At 38.9% G+C, this 16,958-nt stretch overlaps 1 protein-coding gene across 1 annotated transcript; it reads right to left on the bottom strand.

Moving 5' to 3' along the window:
* Nucleotides 1-2,339: 2,339 nt before the first annotated feature.
* Nucleotides 2,340-15,739, bottom strand: LOC126390128 (high-affinity choline transporter 1-like). The gene is made up of 8 exons (XM_050044283.1): nt 15,501-15,739; nt 10,675-10,788; nt 5,970-6,125; nt 5,727-5,875; nt 4,912-5,055; nt 4,253-4,406; nt 3,298-3,515; nt 2,340-3,144 (listed from the first exon to the last, which is right to left on the bottom strand). The coding sequence occupies exons 1-8, from the start codon at nt 15,682-15,684 to the stop codon at nt 2,581-2,583; spliced, it is 1,683 nt and encodes a 560-aa protein (XP_049900240.1). The 5' UTR covers nt 15,685-15,739; the 3' UTR covers nt 2,340-2,580.
* Between the last annotated feature and the right edge of the window lie 1,219 nt (nt 15,740-16,958).

The following is a 16,958-nucleotide window of genomic DNA, read 5'->3' as shown; positions in this document are numbered from 1 at the left end:
CTGCTAGAGTTAGAACATCCTGTGGATTTATAATTCTACCTTAAAAAAAGAAGACTGATAAAATTTGTCCACTGTAGGTGTTCGCTTAACAGGTCAGGAATTGAGCCTTTCCAGACTTTTAAGAAGCACAACATAGTAAACATCATTAAGTTATCAACATTACACCCAAGGTAAATGTAAATAGACTAAATTCAAGTCATAACTTAAATTTACTTCTAGGTACTGTAGCTTATCGGGTAAAAAAAAATACCTACTCCTCTCTCCTCGATGCTGACAGTAACGTTGAGTTGCTCTGCAGGTTATAGACCCCCTCCGCTGGTGGCACTTAGGTGGCAGTAATTTTTACCACAAAAAGTCTATGTTTTAGTTGGAACTCAAATGCGTGACTTATCTGAGGTGTATAATCAGTAGCTTATTTCCATGCTTCAACCTTGCCATGGTTTAAAGAAAAAGGTCTCTCAAACTCAAATGTCACAGCAACTCTTTTTTGCTCTAGTTCCCATCCCCCCTCTCCTGCCTTTTCTCTTTTTTTTTCCATCTGAAAACTTACAAACCCAAGTTTAATCAACACAAACAGCTCTGACAAAAGTCTCAAATAGTCAACACAATGAATCATTGTAAGTTTAACTTTCAAAAACTCAACAATTGAGTTCAAAATCCCAAACTTGTCAGAGCTCTTTGAGTTAAAAAGAGAAAGTAAGTGGACATAACTAAATGGGGCTGTGATGTTTTACAGTGTATTGCTTCATGTAATTATTTTAGTAATTGTCCAGATTGTCTGCATTTTCTCCATGTTTGAGGGTGACATGTAACATGCGGTTGTGAGTTACGTTTCAGAGGACAACAAAAAGCTAAAATATTAAAACTTTTAATGGCAATGCTGTCTACTGATATTTCAATGTGTCATGGTATGTGGAGTATTGTCCTATTTTAACACCAGCCACCAGGACAGGAATTTCACGAGGGCCATGAGGGCCATGGCCTCTGCCAGCCAAGCCAATACTTTAACAATACACATGATCAGCATGTAAAAAGCCATATTTCAACCCACTCTGTAGTTGAATTATGATTCTCTCATTCACCGCTATTATGGTTTATGATCGCGGTCGACACAAGCACATTGCACTCGTAAGGCTAATGGCAAACTGTTAAAGACAAACTAAAATGAAAGCTGTCTGTATGTAGGCTAACACTTTATCTGAAGATGTATCTGAGGCAGCCGACCTGCAGACAGTGAGTGTCCTCAGTAGAGGAGGGACAGAGAGCAGGATGAATGACTGATACTGATGTTTGTCTTCATGCTGAGATAACGTGACTTTCTTCACTCAGTACTGTGATGTCAGGAGGAATATTTATATTCCAGTGAGATATTACTGGATTTAAATAGTGACTTTGTTGTTGTAAACATGACTGTTGCAACCATGGACTGTATAAAACTATATCCTGTGTAACTGACCTATAAGGAAAGCATCAGGAGGTGAGGTGTGTGTGTGTGTGTGTGTGTGTGTGTGTGTGTGTGTGTGTGTGTGTGTGTGTGTGGAGGAGAGGAGAGAGGGAGATGCTGGTAGAGAGATAGTGTGTGTTGTTAGATGCTGTTAATGTCTGGTTTTAAAATGCGGCCCAGTTGAAATAGTAAGTGAATAGTCCTGCTGTAGTTTGTTTGTTTGTTAGCTATCTAACAACACATCAAAGATAATTGTAAGCCAGTTTTGTTCAGTGAATCAGTTTATCATGTACACTCAAAAAATATTTAGGCCTAATATTCAAGATTGTTATTAGTACTATGAAATAAATCACATTATTACTTATTATACTCATTATTATTACTTGAGCTTGTTTTATTTATTCATTTCACAGATAGTTATACATCCTTAGTCCTTAAATTAAATTCTTTATGGACGTCGGCTTAAAATCATTGTTTTATTTTATGGCCTTGCTGCCCTGGCTTTTGGCCTTTGTGCCCTCAAAAAGTTGACAACACGAAAGGCCAAGTGGCCTTGCCCCTAAAATGACAAAATTCCAAGCCTGCCAACCACAGTACATTTCATGTAGTGATGGGTATGTGTCACCGCCCTTATATACTAAAAACTGCTTGAGGCGAAGTCTGTGAATCACACAAATTGAGAGACACTGGTTCTGGAAAGGCACTGACTCTTTGAACATCAGCAATGCTTTGAAGAGTACATATGAAAATATTATTCATCTCCATCGTATTTGGCTGGCAACAAATCTCAGAGGCTGATATCTCAGAATATATGGGTATATCTTCTGATGATTATTGTATCATCCATCCATTTAGACTTATTAACTTTTGAAAGAATGACACCTTTTTTATTTTGAGTAATTGTATAATAACTGTATTTTGAAATGATTGCTTTTCAATGAAACTTTGTTCCACAAAAAATATATTTACAACAGAGAAAGAAAGTTTATGTTTTTATGATTGTAAATTACTTCATCAGCAACCTTTAGCAGTTAACAGCTTAAAATGAGTTACTATGTATTTTTTGTAAATATACACACTTATCAAGCTCAGTTTAAAATTCAGGCCAGCAACTTTTCAAAACAAAAGACAACTGATTATGATACAGTCTGCAACACTGGCTGTAAGGCAATTCCATGTCTGTTCTCATCACACTCAGCATCACTTCCTGCCTCTTCCTTGAGAATCTGCATGACGGGATCCGCAGGTGACACAGTAACATTATGCTTTACGTTGAAAATATCCCACCTCTCAGGCAACAGGTCATGATTGAATATGAACAAAGCCAGCGAAGAAAAAACTAAGATGGTTACCAAAGTGCACAACATGGAGATTGTCCTGATAGGAGACTTTTGGACATAGACGCCATCTTCCAGTGTGCAACCAGGAAGATGAAGAACAACAGGAAGACCTATAATGTTCTCCCCCAGCAAAACCCTTACAGTCAGCCCTACGATGTAACCCACCACGGCACCGTAACCATTCATCACTTCAAAGAAGAGCACGGAGACCAGATTAGGGAATATGAGGGTGTAGGCAGTATCTGCTCCGAGAATCCAGGGGACCAGGGGGCTGTTGGTGTAGAACGTCATGGATGTCCCAACCACACCCACTACCACCACTGTGACCCGTATTACCCATTGAATTTCATTGTCTGATGCCTAGAGACATGTAGTCATACAAAAGGAGACATCTCATTATTCATTCATTTACCTGTGCTTTTCAAAATAAATGGCTTTTGATTTGAGTTGTTTGTACTTTACTAATTTGCAACAGTTGTGCACCTAACACTCATTTTCAGAGAAACTCCTTACCTGTTTGCGCAGAATGTTCTTGTAGATATTTGAAGAGAAAACAGAAGTTGCAGACAACAGGCCAGAGTCTGCAGATGACATGACAGCAGCGGCCACAGCTCCGATTCCAATGATTGAGATGTAAGACGGAGTGAGGTTCTGTAGGGTCAGGGGCAGGACCAAACTTTGCTCACCACGTACATATGGAGATGGAGAACCATACAGCGTCAGGTTCCAGTCTGGATGAGAGAAATAATTAATGATTACATTTGTGTAACCATGAATTGATTAAAGTAAACATTGTATAATTTGAGGTGAACCTGATGACGCTGAACGTGAAACGCGCTGTTCCCTCAAAGTATAGTAAAGTCTATGTCAGTGTGCGGAGGATTTGTTTGTCAAGCTGATTACACATGTTCCTGCTGCCTACCAGCACCTGACTACCTGATTCCATTATATAATTTGTGTATTGTTAAAGCTCAAAGCTAATAATGAAGTCACAAATGCCTGCTTCACGGAAACCTGCAAACACAGCATCTGCAGTTTGTCATAAGACGACCCTAAGGTCAATCCAAACAATCACTGACATCACAAAATAGTTGTATCAGATTTTATTTTGTCCCTGTGAAAACTTTTAAAATCAATGGAATGAAAAAATCTCTCTCTTAACATTCAACAACCAGTATTATTTGTTTTGCCTTAAACCACAACCTATAATAGATGACAATTTAGGAAGCAGGAATAGGCTCAATGTGTTCCAGGACGAAAGTATCAAAGTTTGAGTTATATTGCATGAGCAAAACTAACTGCTAGTGTGCTAAGCAGCTCTGTTTATAGCTCTGTGAGCAAACTGTCTGTGGCCTGTAGAGTATTTTACAGACATTCTGTATATTATTTGGCCAAACAATACATATACTTCCTGGCCACATTTTGTATGTCTGTAATAAAGCTCTGTCATCTCTAACCGAATTCCTACCTGTAGAGGCAGCTACAGCCCCAACCAAAGTAGGGGGGATTCCAAGTATGACGATGGCAAGAGCAGCAGCATAGCAGGTAATCTGGGCAGTTTGTGATGAGTTGGCAGACAGCGTCCTCTGGTGGAAGCTCTGAAATGAAAGACTACCAAGACCCTGAAAAAAAGAGCACAAGGAAGAGGTGCATGTTGAGGACAAGACAAGATGAGGAAGATAAGCAAAGAATGAAAGTACTAATACACTAGTACTGCCCTTTGTTCCCCTCAGACTGAAGGACGATTTTAGTGAATGAGTTCAAGAAGAGACAAGGCTGTGTGCAGATGTCTAATACTGCACAAACAAAGCAAAATATTTTTCCACTGTGATTCACTTATTCTCATGACATTTACTCCTATTCAGGGTTTGCACTCTATCCTAGGATGTCTACATTGCCAAGAAATTGTCTTTCTCCAGGAGGAATCTAACTGGGGAGATCTGGTTTCTCTAATCTCCTACCTAATCACACAAACAAGGTTTCTTATTTACATGACATTGAAAATTCAGCTAATTAAGAGTATGTAAAGGCACTGTTGATGTTTTGACAGTCCCATTGAAATGTAGGTTTGCTCTGAGTTTATGGATGGAAGCAGGAAAGTATGATACTCGTGAATATTGCTCTTACAATCATTAAGAAGTCATCAATCCACTTCCAGATTTTGTCCTGCTCCAGAGTGCCAACCCAGGGTTCTTGGAACGTGTGGTTGAACGCAGTCTGGGCAATGTTTGTAGATGCTGGGTTGAGCAGCAGGAATGGGATACACAACCACTGGAAACATATATTGAGATCATCAGACTGAAGACCTTATCACAATAAGTTAGTTATTTTGTCAGATGTTAAACTTTGCATTCAATCCATTGTGTTTACACACCATACCTAACACCACTGCTGTTTGGCCTATATGGTTTTTGGAAGTCTTGGTTTTCTGTGTTTTTGTTTTTTTCTTTTTCTTTTCATTGAAAGGTTCAAAAGATGTGAACTCTGTATTAAAGTACTTCTGTTGCAGACAGGGCACTATCTACCATGCTGTCAATTGCTGTTCATGGTTAATTGGATTGTGGTGACTATTTTAAGATTTCTTTTTGGCTTTCTGCCTTCAATTGTTGGCAGTGGACAGTGACAGGAAACATGAAGAGAAAGCCAGAGGGATGGACATGCGACAAAATTTCCTAGTTGGAATCAAACTGGGAGCATTGAGATTACATGATATGCCCCTTTCACTAGTAGGCCATGGAGACTTTGCAGGATTGCAGTAGCTGTTTTTGTCATGTGTGACATGGTTCCAATAATTTTACTATTTTGTCTAGCATTCACTTGTGCTATTAAGATGAAGGTTAAATACATATCGGGTGGTGGAGCTTTATACTAGATGTCACATACCTACAGATACTGTATCATTAAAATGAACATGTGCTACTGTATAAGGCAGTGTAACTCACCAAACTGAGGAAAACTAAACAGAGCTGGATAACATCAGTGTACGCCACCGAATAGAGGCCTCCTAACAATGTGTAGATAATGGCCACAGCCGATGAGATCCAAACAGAATAGGCATAGGGCAAGTCCAGAATCACACTCATAGTTGATCCTGTTAGACAAACCCACAAACAGACATGGAAATGCTTCATTTGCCTCCACTAATTGAAAATGTTTTGCTTAAAAAGATAGGTATAAATGTTTACCTAAGCTTAGCAGAGTAGACGTCACCCACAGCACATCCATCAACAGAGAAGGCAGCACTAGAGCACCACTCAGTATTTTGCCATACTTTATCTGGAATGGGTCCATCATGGTGACATACTCCTTATCCCTCATTGGCTTGGCAAAGAAAAGACCACCTTTTGCATTGGATGAGATATTAAAGTTTATACTGTATTTACTCTGAATAATTTATTGAAATCTTAACTTTGTGTTGCAGAGGTTGCACTATGTTCTGTAATTATTGGATGTTGTGGGCATTGTGTAATATAAGTTATTGGTATCCTTTACATCAATTCCTGAAAGTAATCCCCAACTGTTAAGTGTTGTACATTTACTGTAGCTGTTGATTTAAATATTTATGAAACAGATAAAATGAGCCACCTGGAAATGATAAGATTATGTCCAACATGATCAAGACCAGTACAGCCTTTGGTAACACTTTACAATGGTACACAAAATTTAGAGTAGTTCCTAGGGAACGAATGAGGATCTAACTATTGGTTAATGGTCAGCTCTTGAGTAATTCTGGATCAAATGCCATAAAGTAGCTAATCAGTAGTTACTGATTAGTAATTGAGAAGTGACTGAGGGAACTAGTGAGAAAGGAATAAGGAACTAACTATTAGTTAATGGTCAGTTCTTCAGTGACCAATAAAATGTCATAAAGTAACTAATGATTAGTTAATTGAGAAATGAGTAGGCCACTTCCCCAGTAATTCCTAATTAAGGACTTAATAGATACCTTTAAGTTGCTGGAGAACCTTTATTGTCACATGTAATCATAGTATAATCACAGTGAAAAGTTCTGGTCAGTGACCCTATCCAGGATCCTAGGATCCCAGTGGCTCCTCCTGAGCCCCTTGGCACTTGCCTGGTACACCCAGCACCTCCTCTGAACCACAACAGGTAGAAAAGGGCATTTGGGATCTCAAGAAGATCCATGTGGCCAGGACTTAAGCCAGTGTTCAGTCCCTCCACATCCGCCCCAGCACTTGCCCTAATGCAGAGATGGTCTTGCCAGTCCATGTGGTCAGGATAAAAGCTGGTGTTTATCATCTCCACCTTTTTCCTAGGTGATTATTTTTGAAACCCTTGAAAGTTCCACAAAATTTCACAAAAGTGAAAAGTAATTACTCATCTAACCCTAACCCTAAAAGAAAAAAGGATGCATTGACTCAGACAGTAAGTAGCAGGCATCCAAGAGACACCAACAGTGAATTTGGGGTTGCCTTTTACTTTCACTTTTGTTGGAGAGTGTGTTTATGAGCAGTAACTGACAATCCTGTATAGTCTATCTTTAACATTTATTTAAAATAAATAAATAAATAAAAAAAGAAGAAGAAAAACATACTGTTGTGATTTTTGGGGGGTTCAGAGACTTCCTTGTTGAAATACTTTTCATTTGTAATTTTGGGTTTGTTTCCACTTCTTTTGCATGCTGCTTATTATTTGTTGTGTTTCTATTGTATCTGTTGGTGGTGCAGAGGTCACTGATGGTGTAAATTATAGTACTACTGTTATGAGATTCATGTAACTTGAATCTTTCTCTGTATTTTATAATGTTACACTGACTCACCGATGCTGGGTATGTTTATTGCACTGACGTCAGTAAGATTTGTTTAGCAATAAACGTGTTTGGAAATTACCCTAACTAAGTGTTTAGCTATTGGCAAGCCAAGCTAACTCACTTGTGTTGCTGTGAGCATGCAATTGATGTTGATTCAGTGTGATATTATGGTAATAGTGGTTATTGCAACTTTTGATGTTTAAACATTCACCTAGAAAGTATGCAGATTTCATTTTATACCTGCTAAATGCCTTGAGTTAATATTTAGTAATAACTTGCAGATATGAATGCTTTTGTTTAATTACAGAAACTAAAAATTATGCACAATTTTTACTATCTTCATGTTGCAAATAAAGACCTGAAATCTATCTGTTCTGTTCAGTTTCCCCACAAACAGGTTTTAAGTGGTCTAATCCCCAACACATACTATAGGAGGAACAGTGCATTAAATTTGCCATCTACTGTAAAAAACAGTCTATGGATAGGTACTTCAATTTCAAAAAATGCAAACTATTGCTTCGTTAATTAGCTTGCATTTTTCACTGGAGTTATATTTAAATTTAAAGGCACTGTTACTTGCTGTGACTTTGTGTGCAGAGTTTGCATATTTTCCCCGTGTCAGTGTGGGTTTTCTCCGGGTACTCTGGCTTCCTCCCATAATTCAAAGACATGCAGGTTAGGTTAATTGGTGTCTAAAATTGCCCATAGGTGTGAATGTGAGTGTGAATGGTTCTGTCTCTCTCTGTCTTCCTCTATATGTTAGCCCTGCGATAGTCTGGCAACCTGTCCAGGGTGTATCCCGCCTCTCGCCAATGAAAGCTGGGATAGGCTCAGCGACCCAGCGACTCTCAACAGGATAAGTGGTCATGGTAAATAAATGAATGAATGAATGAATGAATGAATGAATGTTACTGTGTGTTTTTTCATAAATGCCAAACCTTTTTATTGAAAATTAATGTTCTCATGTGGGTTAGATATACTGTAGGTTTGCAGCAGTAATAAGTAATGATTCAGTAATGATTTAACTACTCAGTATGATGCACTTATCTTAAAGGGGCAAAAAGCGAAATCGTTTCACCCTAGGTTTGCTGTTGTGCACTGCCTGTAGACCAAAACAAAGTGTGTCATGAGCCACACCTCCCTCTACCTCTGCTCTCCACAAAACCATCATGCACTCCAACTGATGAAAGCCGCGGATGAGTCTGACCTAATGTAAAACAAATAAGATAAAATTGCTATAAACAGTACTTTAGCAGTGTTTACTCACTATGTGACCGGCAGCCACCTTGAATTCATAAGTCGGGGTTGATGCGGTTGGTCTGAGTTTCCGAGTTGGAAATCCGATCTCAGAGTGCGTTCGATTTTAAACTTCCGACTGGGAACTGGGAATTTCCGACCTGCGAGTACAAAACGAACGCACCATAACACCAGGAGCTAACGCTAACGTTCTTACTCTTCTCTGTGAGTGAGAGCGATGTTTTAGCCGGGCTACATTTTACAATGCTAATTGCAAATGTTAGCTGGGCTGCCAGGCTACTCCCCTAACACAACCGAAACGACTGACCCATTGCTGGGACAGAGCTGCTAATAACTCAAGCTCCGGACATTTACCCATGCTACGATTGTAACATTAAATTTAATTGAATCGACATAGCGACATGTGCTTAACGTTACTGTAACACTAATTAAAACAGACAGACAAACAGACGTTACTGTAACACTAATTAAAACAGACAAACAGACAAAACAGACAAATTGTAGCCCCTTTAGCTCTCGCAGTGCTCTCCAACTTGGAAATGCAAGGCCAATGTTAATCTGGGTTCTGTCCCTTTCTTTATCGGCCAACTTCTTCAGCAACGACTGTTGTTTCTTTAGAGGTAATGTCGGATCCTGGTCGTCTTCAGGTGAACGTTTTGTTCCGCTCTCCGCCATTTCGCTTCGAAAATACGCACTGCCACTGCTCACTGGCTGTAGCCTTTTATAGGTAGGGAGGGCCAAGGGCTCCGAGAGGAGGAGGAGGCGGCAATTCACATGAATGTACATGACCTCGCAGCCGGACCGGCTTGTAAACAAGGGGCTGGAGATCAACATAGAGAGAGGGTGTGTGACGTCATGCTATACTCCAGATGAAATTACACCTCTAGTTCTTCACATAGCGATTTTTTAATTCCTTCAATCTAGAGATGATGACTTTCCGCTTATTGCCCCTTTAAGGAGACACAATAAAGATGTCAAATTGTCAGGTAATAATTAAGTACTAATTGAGAACTTCAGTACTATTACATTTGATTGGGAGTTACTCAAGAACTGACCATTAACTAATAGTTAATTAATTAATTCCCCATTAGTTCTCTCTCTTGTTTCTCGATTAATTAATCATTAACTAATGGTTTACTACTCTATTATTTGACTGGGAGTTTCTCAGGAATGACCATTAACCAATACTTTGTTCCTCATTTGTTCCTCATTAGTTCTCGCACTTGTTTCTCAATCAACTAATCATTAACTAATGGTTAACTAATGTCCTCATTTGTTTCTTATTAGTTCCCTCAGTTTTTTTCTCAATTAACTAAATAATATATAACTCTACAGCATTTAATTGGGAGTTACTCAAGAAATGACCATAAACTAAAGGTTAGTTCCTTATTTGTTACTCATTAGGGTCCCTCACTTGTTTCTTAATTAACTAATCATTAACTAATGGTTGGCTACTATATGACATCTGATTGGGATTAACTCAAAAACTAACTAACCATTAACTGATATTTTGTCATTCATTACCCATTAGTTTCCTTACTTGTTTCTCAATTAACTAATCAATAACTGATGGTCAGCTACTCACACATTTGATTTGGATTAACTCATAAACTAACCATTAATTGATATTTCCTCATTCGTTCTTTATAAGTTCTCTCAGCCCTTTTCTCAATTGACTGAACTAACTAATGATTACCTACTCTATGACATTTCATTGGGAGTTATTCAAGAACTGACCATTAACTTGTTGTGAGTTTCTTATATGTCCCTCATTTACCTAGTTATTACTTTAAATGATGTGTATTATGTGTAAATTATCTGTTATCCAGCCCTCTGCCTTTGAAGTGTGTGACTTGTCTTACCTATGGTGAAGGTCAGGATGTAATGTACAGGCATAAGAGCCCATATTAATCCCATTTTAGGAGAGTACACTGCTTCAGCAATACCCAGGATAAAACCACCTCCAACCCATGTAGCTGAGGAAGGATGACACACACACACACACACACAGGTTAATGAAAGAATAAATACCTGTTGCCATTATTGCCGATGTTCATTTATTCAAAACCAGCCAATGTCAGTGTCGTGTCATGCTTAATGATACTGAGTTTAATTAATACTTACAGGTAAGGGAAAAGCTGTGCACATTTTGCACAAGGAAAAGCTATAAAACTTCACTGATTATTTCAGCAGCTAAAAGTTTAGCTCTGTTTTCTCTGTCAAGTTTTTTATTAAGTTTGTAGTTCTGCTGCTTAATTGTACCACGGAATTTGCTGAAGTGACATTACTGCACAAATAGAAACATTTTTACAATTACAGAAAGCAGCCTCTCTAATCATCAAGTAAATGGTAAATGGACCTGCATTTGTATAGCGCCTTTCTAGTCATCCCACCACTCAAAGCGCTTTTTACACTACGAGTCACATTCACCCATCCACACACGCATTCATACACTGGTGGTTGAGGCTACCATACAAGATGCCACCTGCTACTCAGTTTTAACACACTCACACACAGATGGAACAGCCATCGGGAGCAATTTGGGGTTCAGTATCTTGCTCAAGGATACTTCGACATGCAGACTGGATGAGCCGGGGATTGAACTGCTGATCTTTTGATTGGTAGATGACCCGCTCTACCTCTGAGCCACAGCTGCCCAAGTAAGTTGTTAAACAACAAAATCATACATCATTTAAAAAGCTATCCTATGGATAACAGAATAAAGAATCAGTTTGTGATCCTTGTTTCATGTTATTTATTCATGTTTTATCTGCTTCCTGTTTTATTTTGAAGATTCTCTCCTTGTGTGTCATGTCTGGATTTACTTCTTTGTGTGTTTCCCGCCTGTTTTCTGTCACACCTGTCTCATTAGTACTTGCCTGTTCCCTGAGGCTGCGGTCGAAAAGTGCCTCCTATTGTCTTCTCCTAACCACTTTTCCTTAACCTCGATGGAAAACGTCACGAGGTCAAGGGAAGATGTGAAGGAGAATTCATAAGGACTTAGGAAAAGACAACTGCGGTGCTGAGAGAATCCGCCTGCACTTACACTGGGCTACGTAATTATGCGACGGCGGATGTTATTGACGTGGGCTTGCTGTGGTGAAACTACAATGTTCTGAAGATGGACTACAAAAAGCGCATCTTAGATAATGCGCCCCGTATGTTCTCATCGTGTTGTTTCATGCAGGATATATAAACGTGGACAACACAGTGAAAGATATTATTTAATTACTATGGTCGGAATTGAATTAAAAAAAGGAATATAGGCTGCCAGCCACAAACTGAAACGAAAATGATTTAAAAGAGGGCACTGAGTTTGCTAACCTAAGTAGTAAAATTAATTAATGATATTACTAAAGGCTAGCAATACAACGACGCTCAAATGAATAAATGACTGATGCTTGCTGCAAGTATTTAATAACCTCAAGCAGATATCTTTTAACGTTACAGTCTTTTGTATAGTGCCCAATTTTGTCTTTTTATTATGATCCTTCCACTGTGGTTCTGCAGGGAAACACTGTACAGGGGAATAAAAAGTGGGAAGCAGTAACTTCATTGATTATTTAAATCTCCAGATACGCCAATTATATGCGCGTTTACACACGAGGCACAGCAACGTTACTTCATTGATTATCTATCTTTTTTTTTTCAATTCAATTCAATTTTATTTGTATAGTGCCAAATCACAACAAAAGTCATCTCAGGGCACTTTTCACATAGAGCAGGTCTAGATAATACTCTTGAATTTACAGAGACTCAACAATTCCCCCATGAGCAGCACTTGGCGACAGCGGTAAGGAAAAACTCCCCTTTAATGGGGAGAAAGCTCGAGCAGAACCCGGCTGTAGGTGGGCGGCCATCTGTTTTGACCGGTTGGGTTGAGAGAGAAAAGGGGGGGCACAGAGAAGCAGAACATCTATCTATCTATCTATCTATCTATCTATCTATCTATCTATCTATCTATCTATCTATGTATCTATCCCATCCCATCCGCACAGCCAATGCCAATGTTTTGAGATGCAGCAGGGGCAGATAATATAGATAGGCCTATAAGAATAAAGGTGAAAAACAAGTAGGTTTCTGGTTTTGGTTTAATTTCTATTTCAATTAGCCATTTAATATTATGGATTTCCATTTTTTCTCATTCACACGAAAATCGGCAAATTAAAATAATGCATTGTATATTTGTTTATCCTGTTAAGTTAAACAAAGCTGTGGAGGGAGGGTACACCAATAGTAGCAGAACGTTCATAGTTCATGTCTAAGTTTAACATAATGTTGAAAGTTCAAAGCATATAGCATATGAACAAGTTATGGCATGAGATGTATAATGCTTCATAAACAACGGTAACTTACATGGTGATCTCCTTCCTTTCTCGGTCATGTTGATCTTTTTCTTTCTTAATCATTTGAGTTTGTCAATGGTGTGTCGCTTGGTCGCTTTAAATATTGCCGCCGCAAGGACTTGTGGGATGGAATTATCTCCTTTCCTTTCGTAAAGGATGGTCAAGTGTACCCTATGCTAAAGGAGATTAGAAAGGAAGCATTGAAGCACCTTTCCTTAAAATTTAGAGAATTCGACCAGCTCTTATCAGGGCTGCCACTTAGATACTTTCGGGTCATTTCACTCAGTTAGGAACCTTCCTAAGCAAAAAAGACTATTTGACCACAGCCACAGTCTTCCCTTCACACCTGTTTTGTATTAGTCTTGTCTGCCCCATTCTTTTTGTTTTTTACCTGTTGGTTTTCAGTTTGGTTTTTGCTCTTCTTTCATTTGGATTTCGAGGGCCTGTTTATACGGTTCCGTATATTTCTGAAAACGAGTATTCTATCTATATCTTTGCATTTGCACCTATCATTTACACGTAACCAGTGTTTTTCTCGACAAAAACGAAGATTTTCAAAATCGGCTTCCAAAGTGAAAGTTTTTAAAAATATCCGTTTCTACGGAGACGTGTAAACAGGATAGACGGAGATTTTGGAAAACAATGATGTTGCAACACTGTTCGCACATGCCCATTAGGCGCCTGGGAACCACAACAATTGCAGATATATGCCGGGTTGTTTACATCTTGTTAGCACTTCTGGGACTACTTACAAGCTTACCAATGAACTTAGCACTGCTGCATCAACATCACTGCTACATTGGCCAACAAAGATGTCTGCTGTGCCCAATATTAGTAAGTGCATAGCAGCTCACTATGCTACATAAGGTTAAAATGTAGTCTGTCATTGTTTTTATCACTAGTGCCAAGAGGAAAACAAATCACTGTGCATGCGCAGAACATTCTTCTATGGTGTTTGACATATGGTGTATCGCCACCTACTGGCCTGGCATGCTAATTGCAGCAAAAAGCTGCCGTTTTTGCATTTTTGTGTAAACAGGGATATCGTTTTCACAACTGATCGTGTAAACTCAGAATTTTTTTTTTATACGGGATAAATAAAAATCCGTTTTTATTTGTATCAGTATCCGTGTAAACAAGGCCTTAGTTGCCTGCCTTTACTGGATGTCTTTGACCAGCTACATTAAAGCTCGCCTTTTGTTAGACTCAAACTGTCTGTGGTCTGCATTTGGGTCCTCCTCTGAACTGACACGTGACAGTGCTTTTGTTTTCAAGCCTCTGAAACCTGTATCCTGTTACTCTGTGCCTGCCGGTCTGCACATTTCCCATGTAACCCATGGACTCTTCTTCTGCTTGTACTTATTTATTGTTTGTATTTTTATTTCATTTATTTATTTATTTTTAAGGATAAATCACAACTCCTCCTGTCCGTCTGTGTTTGGACCCTTACCATGTACCCTCACATTCACTACTGTGACATAACTATGATGGTTTTAACTGTGTTAGTGAACAGTCTTGATTTTGCTCTACTACATAATGTTAATTAATCGAGCTCATCCACTCACAGCAATTAAAACACAATACTCAATGTGCCGCAGTGATTTTTTGCAGAACCCTGGCGGTCGTTGCACAAGATTGAACCAAATAAACGGTGAATATGGTACAGTGACTATATTGTTCTTATAAGTTTTGGTCTCACAACGAAATAAAGATGTAATGTGCTCAAAATGGAATTAATGTCTTGAGAGAACAACATGTACATTTTGTCCATACAGTTCATGCTACTGTAGAAATTAGTCCCTCGCTGATTCATGTCACAAAACTAACAATGAAAATAGTGTGCTGCATCATATATGCATTGGGCATGGTGCATCTTTGTCTTGAATTATGATATCAGAGTCTTGAGCAACATGGAATCCTGCTTATCTGCCCCGGCATACAATACCAATCAATCAATTCATCAATTAATCAGTTGCTACATGAGCCAGGACCTCACTTCAATGCCTGCTGTTAAGAGGCAACTCTCTCGTTATCTAGATGAGATTTCATTAATAGATAATCTTGTACATTGAGAAGTTAACTTTTATTTCTATTCTTATCTTGAAAAAAAAAAACTTTTCTGAAGATCACAAGATTATTAATCTGTTAATATGAGGACACACTTTTGTTATTCCAAGATAATCAGATAATTAAAAAGAATTAAAAACATAACTGCAACCAAGGGCCACGGTCTGCCTCTTTACTCAATGCCCATGTTCTGTTAGCAGAATCCCCACACTAATACAAAGATGTGATACCCACTCTGCCTCAGATAAGTTTCTAAGCCCCACAAAACAGTTTACCAGTCATGGTGAAAATCCCAACCAGCAAGTTGATATTTCTGTCTCCAAGCAGCACCACTTCAGTCTTGCCTCCATGGCTTTTCCTCTCAGCCTTCTTGGACTTTTGGGCAGCCCACACCCCTGTCCCCAAAATCAGGACGTAGAACAGCGCCACTGCAATCACACCGGGGATGTTAAGAGCCATGGTGGTCAACCACTATGGAGCACAGTGATAAGCAGATGGACTGACTGGATAATAAATACAGATACTGGACTGAAGTGCACATGAAGAGTAAGCAGGAGCAAAGGGCAGACTTTTGAAGGCACTCCTAAAATAAGATGAGGTGACTATGTTGTTATGTACCAAAAGTTCCACTTGAAGAGTAAGCAAAGTTTGTCGAGAAAGAGACAAAGTTCACTGGCACCAAACCAAGATTTACTTGTTAAAAGTTAATGTTAACATTATTAATTAGGGCTGTCAAACTAATAATTTTCAAAATGAGGATAAATTGCAACATGTCAATAGTCAGTTGCAGTTAATTACAATTTTTATCGCATGTTTAAAATCCTATTATGAAAATGACCTATTTGACAAATACCAGTTTGGCTTCTGTCAGAAGCACAGTACTGAGACAGCTCTGCTGAGGGTCACAAATGATATTCTTATGCAGCTAGACCAAGGTGATATTGCTATTTTAGTTCTCTTAGATTTGTCTGCTGCCTTTGACACAATTGATCATGCTATTCTAATCGATCGGCTTGAAAAATGGGTGGGAATATCTGGTGTAGCACTTAACTGCTTTTCTTTTTATTTAGCCATTGGAAGCGGACATCAGGAACTTCCGTGTGCAGAATCTACCTATTCTGCACAAGTGTCTGGTCGAGATCAGTAACTGGATGTCTCAAAAAAAATTCAGTTAAATCACAGTAAAATTGAGGTACGGGTTTTCTCTCCAGATTAGGTTTCTACTTACATCTTCCACTACCTCGATTCATTGGCCACAAATAGAAAATCTTTTGCTAAAAACCAAAGAATCACTTTTGACTATAAGTTGACATTTGAGGAACACGTTAAGACAGTTACTACTTTCACTTAAGAAATATCCTAAACTATATCCACTGTTATCCCTCAAACGGTTAGAAATGGTTATCCATGCTTTTGTGTCCTCAAGCTTAGACTACTGGAATGCCCTTCATTCTTCTCCAAGCCAGGACAGTGTTACAAGGTTACAGTTAGTGCTAAACTCGTTAGCAAGACTGCTCACCAAGACGCTCTCACATCACCCTCTTTCTGATGTTGCTTTATTGGCTGCTGATCAAGATTAAGGATTCAATTTAATATCCACAAGTGACCTGCTAGGCCCCTGAGTTCCTCTGAACAGGGCCTGATAGGTCAAGACTGAAAACACAAGGGGACTGTGCGTTTGCTGTTCTGGGTCCCAGGCTGTGGAACAGTTTCCCCCCCAGCTGTCAGGTCAG

This window comes from Epinephelus moara, chromosome 5 (assembly GCF_006386435.1).
Source record: "Epinephelus moara isolate mb chromosome 5, YSFRI_EMoa_1.0, whole genome shotgun sequence".
NCBI classification, from domain to species: Eukaryota; Metazoa; Chordata; class Actinopteri; order Perciformes; family Serranidae; genus Epinephelus; species Epinephelus moara.
The sequence above is the reverse complement of the archived record's forward strand: the minus strand, read 5'-3'. Positions and strand labels throughout refer to the sequence as shown.

What these genes read in the sequence shown, in the direction of transcription:
- LOC126390128 (XM_050044283.1), bottom strand. Translation starts at nt 15,684, where the DNA reads ATGGCTCTTAACATCCCCGGTGTGATTGCAGTGGCGCTGTTCTACGTC. An exon ending in CATCCTGACCTTCACCATAG is followed by an intron (nt 6,126 to 10,674) that starts GTAAGACAAGTC and finishes CCAATGCAAAAG; the next exon opens with GTGGTCTTTTCTTTGCCAAG. An exon ending in GGCTGTAGCTGCCTCTACAG is followed by an intron (nt 3,516 to 4,252) that starts GTAGGAATTCGG and finishes TCTCTCATCCAG; the next exon opens with ACTGGAACCTGACGCTGTAT.